This window comes from Podarcis vaucheri (assembly GCF_965113315.1).
Source record: "Podarcis vaucheri genome assembly, chromosome: 15".
Lineage (NCBI taxonomy): Eukaryota > Metazoa > Chordata > Lepidosauria > Squamata > Lacertidae > Podarcis > Podarcis vaucheri.
Window position 1 is genome coordinate 15,777,261 of NC_138753.1, and position 10,883 is coordinate 15,788,143.

Consider the following 10,883-nt stretch of genomic DNA (forward strand, 5'->3'; position numbering starts at 1 on the left):
TATTTTTTATATTTTGCATTAGCAGAATAGATATTGAAGATCTAAATGTTGCAAGGACCAACAGTAGTTGTAGTTCAAAGCATCTGGAGGTGCTTTATAGTTTTATTTATTTTATAATAAATAAATATATTTTATTGTTTTATTGTGATTTTGTAAGGCAGATTTTGGTTTTGCCACGTTTTCTTGCTGGAGTACCAGTTGCATTTCTATGACATGTGGATTCTATTCCCAGGTTCTGTTCACCACCCCGAAAGCCTTCAATGAAGAGCGGGTAATAAATGTTTTAAATAAATTAATACAGTGACCAGCCTCTTTCACAGCTAGACTTCCCTCACTTATTTCCTTGTCCCCCTGCATTGCTGGTCACTGCCTGCATTCAACCCAGAGAAATCCAGCCCTCTGCCATCCTAGACATGCTCAGCTGGGGAGTTAGACCCATAGAAATCTATGAGGCTTACTTTAAAGTAGACGTGGACAGGATTAAACTGGAACCAAACACATTTTTTAAAAATGCATAAATCACACGCTGAAAAATACATGATTTCTCACACACCCCTCTACACCTTTTATTATGTTGCTCCTTAAATTTTTATCTTTTTCTTTTCCTTTCCGCCTTGCTTTGATTCAATGACAAGGATATGCAAACAATTTAGCGGTTTGAATGACTTCCCAGATCCAAACAGCCGCTTCCTTACCTCTCTCTCTTGTTATTCCTGGAGGCTGCAATTCCACAGCAGGAGAGTCAAACTGGATTCTGAATTTCTTCTCGGAATCAATGCTTTTTTAAAAAAATAAAAGAAGCATTTGTTTGTTTATTTATTCTAAAGGTTGCATTTTGCACAGCCCACGTTCACATCACCACGGTGCAAAAATCATAGCCAGCGGCTTCCCTTCCCTTTGTCTCCTCCACGCTGGAGCATGTCAGCTCAGCTGCCGGGGAGAAAGCGAAGAATTTACTTTCCCAGGTGATGGCAAAAGACGTCGAGCCGTTTCCTGCCTGGATGCCTGCGAGACTCCTCCTCCTCCCGCGCTGGGGATTTCTAAACAGCAGACACTGCAGGGAGAGAAAAACAGCAACCTCTCACCATAACCCGCTGGGATCCAGTGCATTTGTGCGGTGGAGAAATCAATTTCACCATTATACTGTATTAATCAAAACATCAGAAGACGATGCGTAAGCTTTCAAGTTCTGCAGAGTTCTTCGTCAGGTTACATAAAGCAGGAGGTAGAAAGGGAGAACATTAATATTATTTTTCCTCTACTCTCTTCGCACCCTGTGTAGGGTCTTACGTGATGAAGAGCTCTGCAGATCTCAAAAGCTTGCTATTTTTTGACACTCTCTTTGGTACCACTGTGGTCCATGTGTTGCTAGCCTCAAGGTTGGATTACTGCAATGTGGTGTATGTGGGGTGGTCCTTAGGCCTGGTTTGCAAGCCCAAGCTGCTGCAGAATGCTACTGAGCCGGGTTTAAGGTCCTATTACAGTATTAATTTACAAAGCCATTAACAAATTAGTTCCAGGGATCGCCTGAACCCTTACATCCCAGCCTGGTCAGCAAGATATTCTGAAGGAGTGTCATGGGTCGTTCCCTGAGTTGGCAAGGGTCATTTGACAACAACTAGGAATGGAGCCTTAATGTCATTAGCCCAGTCCTGTGGAACACTCTGCCACTAGAGATTCAGCTTGGACACTGGCTATCTTCCTTAGCCTGACCACACACCAGAAAATATGCATGACTGAAATAAATGTGTATTTTGTCCATTCCACTCCTCTCATGGGAAATGTGGAAATGTCCTCTTCTACTGTGTGAAGTGTCGTGTGCATCGATAGTGCAATAATAATAATAATAATAATAACAACAACAAAAGCAATCTTATTGCACTTTGCACAGTAGTACTGTATCTGGTATTCTTTGGCTGCTTGGCACTTTGCGGGGGGCGGGGTCTGAAACTGTACAGAATGGATCAGTATAAGGCAGCGGAAAATCCTGGGTTCCATCTCTCAGTAGGGCTGGGAATGTCCTCAAATTTTGGAGGGCCGATTCCAGCACTGAGCTAGATGGTCTGACTCAGTGTAAGGCAACTTCCTTTGTCCTGTTTGCCCTCTTCTGATGTCCTCCTGGCTCAGGAACGCTCATGTTGTGTAATGCATTTGTTAGGCTTTGAGGTGCCTCAAGACTCTTTGCTGTATTCACCACCTCACAGAGTTGCCGTGTGAAAGAAAGATGAAGATGGACGAAGCCAGTGATCAATATATAAAGGAAGTTCACAGAGCATAGTTAAACTATGGAACTCGCTCCCCCAGGAGGCAGTGGTGGCTATCAACCTAGATGGCTTTAAAATAGGGATTGGGCAAATTCATGGAGGGCAACAAGGCTATCAATGACTACTAGGCAGGATGGATTTGCTCTGCCTCAACAGCTGGAGGCAGCAATGCTGGAAACAACAGGAGGTGTTCTTGTGCTCAAATCCTGATTGGAGGTTTCCCATTAAGGGCATCTGGTTGGCTAACAGGATGCTAGACTAGAGGTGCCATTGGCCTGATCCAGCAGGCTCTTCTTATACTCTTATACAGTGGTACCTCAGGTTACATATGCTTCAGGTTACAGACTCCGCTAACCCAGAAATAGTGCTTCAGCTTAAGAATTTTGCTTCAGGATAAGAACAGAAATTGGGTTCTGGCGGCGCAGCAGCAGCCGGAGGCCCCATTAGCTAAAGTGGTGCTTCAGGTTAAGAACAGTTTCAGGTTAAGAACAGACCTCCGGAACGAATTAAGTTCTTAACCCGAGGTACCACTGTACAGTGCCATTTTTCTAGAAGAAGTGGTGCCAGAACTCACCATGAACACCTCCCTTGTTCTCTTATCACGGCAATGGCGCCCACCTGAGAGCTGCCGGAACTGAGTTTCCAATGTTTGTGTTTAATTAAAAACTCAGTTCTTTAAAGCAGTAGATTTTCAAATGAAGATGCATCCCGAGGCGCCTTGGAGGCTTATCACAGATTCCTCAGTGATTAAATTTCTGGAGGAAGACACACTTATCTTAAAGGTGGCATGTTCTGTCTTGATCAAACATTCCCTGAGGGAAGAGGAGAGTGGGTGGGCACATGCAAAGGTTGAACTCACACACATTATTTGCCCAAGAAGGGACCAACGGTGCCCACAAGTCCCAGGATGGGTTGCAGTAATAAAAAAAATTTACAACAGCTTGCAACCATAAAAATAAGGTGGGTCCTAAAAACATACACCTCCAGTGTCAAAAACCAGGATAGAGAGGGCCATCTTCAGCATTCACTGGAAGCTCTATAATGAAATCTTTGGGGAGGCGAGTTCCACAACGTAGGAGCTGCCACAGAGAAGGCCCTCTCCTTGAGCTTCTGAGGGTGGAGTGATGACACCCAGCTCTACCTCTCCCTTAAATCAGAACCAGCGAAGGCAGTGAAGGTCCTATGTAAGTGCCTGGAGGCGGTTGGAGGATGGATGGCAGCTAACAGATTGAGGTTGAATCCTGAAAAGTACTGTTTTGGGGGGACAGGGGGCGAGTGTGGGGGATTCCCTGGTCCTGAATGGGGTAACTGTGCCCCTGAAGGACCAGGTGCGCAGCCTGGGAGTCATTTTGGACTCACAGCTGTCCATGGAGGCACAGGTTAATTCTGTGTTCAGGGCGGCTGCCTACCAGCTCCACCTGGTACGCAGGCTAAGACCCTACCTGCCTGCAGACTGTCTTGTCAGAGTGGTGCATGCTCTAGTTATCTCCCACTTGGACTACTGCAATGCGCTCTACGTGGGGCTACCTTTGAAGGTGACCCGGAAACTGCAATTAATCCAGAATGCGGCAGCTAGACTGGTGACTGGGAGTGGCTGCCGGGACCACATAACACTGGTCCTGAAAGATCTTCATTGGCTCCCAGTACGTTTCCGAGCACAATTCAAAGTGTTGGTGCTGACCTTTAAACCCCTAAACGGCCTCAGTCCTGTATACCTGAAGGAGCGTCTCCACCCCCATCGTTCAGCCCGGACACTGAGATCCAGTGCCGAGGGCCTTCTGGCGGTTCCCTCATTGCAAGAAGTGAGGTTACAGGGAACCAGGCAGAGGGCCTTCTCGGTAGTGGCGCCCACCCTGTGGAACACCCTCCCTTCAGATGTGAAGGAAATAAACAGCTATCCTATCTTTAAAAGACATCTGAAGGCAGCCCTGTTCAAGGAAGTTTTTAATATTTAATGCTGTGCTGTTTTTAACACTTGATTGGGAACCGCCCAGAGTGGCTGGGGAAACTCAGCCAGAAGGGCAGGGTATAAATAATAAATTATTATTATTATTATTATTATTATTATTATTATTATTATTATTATACCAAGAAGGCCCCTCTGCAAATCTCAGCACCTAAGAGAGTCTTTAGGGAAGAAGGTGGTCTTTCAGATATTTGGGGCTTGAGTCATTTAAAGCTTTAAAGACCAATGTGAGACCTTGAATTGGGCCTGGAAACAAGCTGTTTTAAAACAGGGGTTGTATATGAGATCTAAATGGAACCCCAGCCAGTAATCTGTCTGCTGCGCCTGCATTATGGACCAACTGAAGTTTCCAAGTTGTCTTCAAGGGCAGCCGCACATAGAGCACATTGCAATAAGCAAATCTGGAAGCTAGCAGAGCATGGAGTACAGTGGCCAAGTCATATTTGTCCCAAAGCCGTCATTGGTGGCAAAACCAGCTGGAGCTGAAATAAGGCACTGCTAGTCACCAAGGCAGTGTCTTTTCTGTAAACCACTTGGAGATTTTTTTGTAGTAAGCAAATGACAAATCAAATAAATAATAGTAGTAGTCCTGTATTTTATAGCGTTAAAAAAAAAATTGTGAGTCACCCATTGAACACGTGATACAGGGCTGCCATAAAAATATGGCTAATGAAAAAACAATAAATTAGGGCACCATGAGGAGTGTGCCCTGAGAGGCTCATTTTGTGCTCCTGTTGACAGATTTAATTTTTCAGCTAGTCAATTTACGTACCACTTCATATTTCAAAATAAATCTCAAAACAATTTACAAATCCTAACAAAAAGTACGGCAATTCAATAAAAGAAACACAGCACAATTTCCACATTCAAAACCAACGGCTACTAATAATTACAATCAGAAGCCCACATTTTAAGTTATGTAATTAAATAAATATGCACATAAAGAAAATGACGTAACTACAAAAAACAAATTGTATACAAAACATCCAATTATATAAAGGTGCACAAAAATGTAATAGAATTACAATAGATCATAAACATTTCATTACGAAAAACACACACATGTAAAACAACCATTAAGACCATTTACTGACACATTGATGCAGATTGTTAAAATTCCACCAGGGGGAGAGATGGGAAGCAGGGCTCTCTACATCAGCTCTGTTAAAAGACCAGCTGCAGCAGGCATTTCCTACCCAATATGCACCGTGGTCATTACAGGAACAATTGTTTAAGAACTGGAACCTGGGGTTGTTTCCCCCCTCTTTCCTCCTGGCAAATAGAAGGGGAAGAAATGGAGGCAGTGAGAGATTTTACTTTCTTGGGCTCCATGATCACTGCAGATGGTGACAGCAGCCACAAAATTAAAAGACGCCTGCTTCTTGAGAGAAAAGCAATGACAAACCTAGACAGCATCTTAAAAAGCAGAGACATCACCTTGCCAACAAAGGTCCATATAGTTAAAGCTATGGTTTTCCCAGTAGTGATGTACAGAAGTGAGAGCTGGACCATAAAGAAGGCTGATCGCCGAAGAATTGATGCTTTTGAATTCTGGTGCTGGAGGAGACTCTTGAGAGTCCCATGGACTGCAAGAAGATCAAACCTCTCCATTCTTAAGGAAATCAGCCCTGAGTGCTCACTGGAAGGACAGATCCTGAAGCTGAGGCTCCAATACTTTGGCCACCTCATGAGAAGAGAAGACTCCCTGAAAAAGACCCTGATGTTGGGAAAGATGGAAGGCACAATTAGAAGGGGACGACAGAGGACGAGATGGTTGGATAGTGTTCTCGAAGCTACCAGCATGAGTTTGACCAAACTGTGGGAGACAGTGGAAGACAGGAGTGCCTGGCGTGCTCTGGTCCATGGGGTCACGAAGAGTCGGACACGACTAAACAACAACAAGCCTGTGGGCAGGGACTGTCTTGTTTAAATGATGTTATATAAGCCACTCTGGGAGACTTTTTGGGCTGAAGAGCAAGGTACAAAGGCTTTGAATTATAAATAAATAAATAAATAAATAAATGATATTTTTCTGGCATATCAACCCAGAATAACAACCACTCTCTCCACTTTGTCAACAGGGTGGGAGAAGAAAAATGTGAAGTATAGTAGAGGGCAGATTTAGTAGAACACCCAGCAATGCCAGATGGGCAAGTGGGGGTGCAGGGGCACAAGGAGTTCTCCCTATGGAACCCCTCCCCATGGAACATCAGGGCACCCCAAATATCCTCTGATACGCTGGAGGATATTTTATTTATTTATTTTCGGATTTTAAAAGCACTTTGCAACACAAAACCACCAAAGGGGTGTACAGTATGATAAATCTGCATTTAAAAAATGCAGACAGGCCTTTGCAATCATTTAATTTCTAACCTTTTAAGCAGCCAGTGAGTTTAATGTTGTGTTTTTAAGATGGTGGGAAAGTCAACAGGAAGGCAGTTACTGTATTTCCTTTCCCTTTTTTGCAGGTATGCGCTGTGGGTTAAACCACAGAGCCTAGGACTTGCCGATCATAAGGTCGGCAGTTCGAATCCCCGTGATGGGGTGAGCTCCCATTGCTCGGTCCCTGCTCCTGCCAACCTAGCAGTTCGAAAGCACAACAAAGTGCAAGTAGATAAATAGGTACCGCTCTGGCAGGAAGGTAAACGGCGTTTCCGTACGCTGCTCTGGTTCGGCAGAAGCAGCTTAGTCATGCTGGCCACATGACCTGGAAGCTGTATGCCGGCTCCCTTAGCCAATAAAGCGAGATGAGCGCCGGAACCCCAGAGTCGGCCACAACTGGACCTAACGGTCAGGGATCCCTTTACCTTTTACTGTTTTCCCTATCACTGCACCTCCAGCTGACAGAATATGAAAACTCGGCGCCGGCAATGCTGTGTTTGTCATATTTCTGCCTGTTGTGGAACTTTGAAAGGCAGGGAAATCCTGCCATAGCAACCTCAAAATAGATGTGATTTTTGTATAAACGTTTGTCATTTCTTCCAACACTTCCACTCTGGCACAACTTCTCTGCTGTAAAAAAACAAACAAAAAACGCACAGAACAGACAGAAATCCAACATACAGAGCCTATCCCTCTCCATTACGAATGACAATTTTAATTTTATTTTATTTCTGATTCTACTGTCAAATGAACTAATGCAACTCTAAGAAGAATAAAATATGCGGCTGATTAATAGAGACCGAACACAAGAAGCTATTAGCGTCAACCCTGCTCGGTCCGAGAACCAACAATCCTCTTGCTCCCCACGCCGGTGCTTTACCCGCTAAACCACGCAGGCAAATCCCAGAAGGGCCTCGGAGGCTACAAACACACACCACTCTTCTTTCCTAGATGGGCTATCGCGGAACTTCCGCTACTGGCTCCGCCTTTTCCTTCTCTTGGCCCCGGCTCCCGTTTCCAGCCTGGAGACAGAGACCCAGTAAGAGTTTCCAACGGATTTATAGGGCGGAGGGCGCGGGAGTGGGGAGCCTTACTGTCTCTGCGGGGCAGAGACCTGGTTGGGGTACAAAGGCAGAGGTGGACGATATAATGGAGATTCACGTAGGGCTGTGGAGGGGGAAGGCAGCCTCTGCTCCTCTAAAATTAAACTCCCCTATAATTCTGGGAGGCAGGAAGGCTCCTTCATCCAGTCCGCTTGCAACCCCCCTAATTTCCTCTCACCTTTTTTTCATCCTATGGTGGAAGCGTAACTTCACCCCAAGTTTTCAGGAGCAAGGTCACTTAATGGGGATATATTTGACAGACAGCTGTGTGCCAATGCAGCAGCCCTAAACTGTCAGCTGCAATGCTTATTTATTTATTGACTAGTAACTTTTAAAAAACAAAACAGTGGATGTAGTGTCAGGTTGTTCATCATTTTGTGGCATTAACTATTCTCCAGCAGTTTTCCAGGATCTCAGGCATACAAGGATTTTCTCATCCCTGCTTGTGAGATACTTTATCAAAGGCCGGGAAGTTCATGGCCCTCCAGGTCTGAAATCTTACACCACAATAAATCTGTTAACATAAAAGAACCTGCTGGATCAGACCGGGGGTGTGTGTGGGTGGGATCTAGTCCAGCATCCTGTTCTTACAGTGGCTATGGGAAACGCGCAAGCGGGGTTTGAGTATAAGAGCACTCTCCCCTCGTGGTTTCCAGCAACTGGTATTCAGAAGCATCACTGCCTCTGACCGTGGAAGCGGAGCGCAGCCATCAAGTTAAAGTACTGCAACACACCTTTCTCATGATTAAGATCTAGGCATCACACACTGGCAGTACCAGCTTTTCCACAGCAATAATTTTGTCCTGCTTTCTCAGTTAGTGTGTGGTGTTGATGTGCACTGGGCTTGAAGCATTTTTACTAGCATCTAGCATTAATACTTAGGGGAGCCTGGGTTTTCAAGACTAGCAAACCTGGGGTGTTCCTCTGCCTTTCTTACGGCTAGAATGTAAGGAGAAATGCTGTTTCTTTGTTTAGATTTAAAGTGTTTTTAATATTATATTTTTTTAATTGCTGTGATCTGCCCTGGGACTTGGTGGTGAAGGGTAGGAAATAGGCCAAACAGATACATTTATTATTTGTTTCATTTGTTTATTTCATGAAATTTATTTACTGTTTGATTGTTTAAAAAAACCCCATCAGATAGGTTTATAAAAAGAATAAAACAACAAAATTATTACTAAAAACAATTAAAACATTCAGAAAATTAAAACCAGTAATGAACTAAAAAAAATCAGCATTCTAAATATCTAGGTAGGCTTGTTATAAATAATAATAGGTGTGTTGGCTTGGCTGTACTTTGCCACTGGCTGTTAAAATACCTTGTTCTTGCTTCTCAGGGTGTTCGTAACTGAGCCATGTCTGCATTGCGTGGTGCTGTCCACGCAAAATGGATCATAGGGAAAGTCATTGGGACTAAAATGCGTAAAACAGCCAAAGTGAGAGTGACACGGCTGGTGCTGGATCCTTACTTGCTAAAGGTAAACTTTCCTTTGGGGTTGAGTTACACCAGTATGATGGAGAACTTCAGTCAATGTTAGAGCTGAGCAGCTAAATTCTATCCCAGTTCAGTCTTGCCGGCACTCAGGTTTCTCTGAATCATTTGCCTACCACTGAATAATCCATGTGCTCTTTCCTCTCTTCTCCCACAGTTCTATAACAAGCGGAAAACATATTTTGCTCATGACCCCCAGCAGCAGTGCATTGAGGGAGACATCGTTCTCTTAAAAGCTTTGCCCGAACGGAGGAGCAAGCACGTGAAACACGAACTGGCTGAGATTGTGTACAAGGTTGGGAAAATCATTGATCCAGTGACGGGGAAGCCTTGTGCAGGCAGTAGGCTACTGGAAAGTGTAACGGACTCAGAAAACCTGACCGATAGAGATACCAGTTACCTTAGTGAAAAGCTCCAAGAATTAACTGTTTCTTCTTCAGATAAATGATGGGGGTGAGGACAGGGTAGGCAGCATATTCTGAGACTTTCCATGTGCTTCTGTGGATGAGCTTGTATGTAACACAATGTTTATGTGTTCTTTCTGAAATTGTCATGATTCATAATAAACTTGAATTAACCTGCTCACAGGACAACAGAAACATTCAGTTTACTTTTAAAATCTTTCAAGTGAATGTAAGTTGGTCTGCTACAATATTTATAAGTGGCCTCTCAGCTTGATGGTATCCAAAAACAATACACAATGTTTAATACTTCACAGTGCAGCAAAGCAGTGAAATCCAATATTGGGGGACGGATGGACAGGTAAGCCCCACCCCACATCATTGATCACAAGATGTGACACACACACACCATTTGAATGCCAATGCCCATTAACTTTGGGGGCTCCATCCCCCTCAAATATTTTATGGGGGGGCGAAGGGACCTTGGCCCCTAGGAGTTGGCTCCTATGGCACAGGGTAGATGGAGCCTACCACCTTTTCAAACACTTCAGCTGGTATGAGACAACGTTTAGGATCAGGCACTACTGTGAGAATTGCCTCTGGGTGTAAGTTTCTGGGCACCATTAAAAACAGTGGAAGACTGATCTGATCCACTAAGATTACCAAACGTCCCCATTTCCCGGCGACAGTCCCCAGATTTACAAATCAGTCCCCTTACAAAATCCATTGAAGTTGAAAAGTATGCCTGGATTCATTGAAAAAAATCTGGTAACCTTAGCAAACACTCTTCCATGTTCTTGCACAGCTCAGGTTCCTGTTAGTGGTGCTTGTACAGGCAAACATCCCAGAGGACTTTGCCCCTTCAAGGGAGGGAGAGGGCTCTCGTGCTCATGTTCTGCTTGCTTGTTTCCCATAGGCATCTCGGCCACTGTGATAACAGAATGCTGGACTAAATGTGCCAAGGGCTTCATTCAGCAGGCTATTTCTTATGTACTGGTTTCAAAACTGTACTGATATTTTTGGTTTCTTATAATTCCCAAGCAACGTTGGGCACTTTCTGCTGGTAAAAATGATATATTATGCTCTGCTCTTCCATTAAATGTTCCCAACCCAGCACACTACATAATCATAAAACTATATAGGATAATCCTAATAATTATACTATAATTATACAGCACTTGGGCTGAAAGTATTACAAAAACAACTGCCTGATCCTAAACATACTTACTTTAATGTATTACTGAGCTCAATGGAATTCGCTCCCTGGTAAAGACA

The 10,883-nt window shown here is 44.1% G+C and overlaps 2 protein-coding genes across 4 annotated transcripts in view; one reads left to right on the top strand and one right to left on the bottom strand.

Annotated features, from left to right (window-relative positions):
- The window catches only part of LOC309520044 (merlin-like), a 30,623-nt gene extending 29,643 nt beyond the window's left edge, over nucleotides 1-980 (bottom strand). For 2 of the 3 annotated variants that reach the window (XM_082201423.1, XM_082201422.1), the window contains exon 1: nucleotides 696-980. The gene's annotated coding sequence lies outside the window, so the exon portion shown is untranslated. The remainder of the gene's footprint in view (nucleotides 1-695) is intronic. The other variant, XM_082201421.1, reaches the window with a different exon arrangement.
- A 6,575-nt stretch (nucleotides 981-7,555) lies between these two features.
- Nucleotides 7,556-9,806, top strand: MRPS17 (mitochondrial ribosomal protein S17). The gene is made up of 3 exons (XM_082201613.1): nucleotides 7,556-7,651; nucleotides 9,053-9,193; nucleotides 9,365-9,806. The coding sequence occupies exons 2-3, from the start codon at nucleotides 9,071-9,073 to the stop codon at nucleotides 9,653-9,655; spliced, it is 414 nt and encodes a 137-aa protein (XP_082057739.1). The 5' UTR covers nucleotides 7,556-7,651; nucleotides 9,053-9,070; the 3' UTR covers nucleotides 9,656-9,806.
- The last annotated feature ends 1,077 nt before the right edge of the window (nucleotides 9,807-10,883 follow it).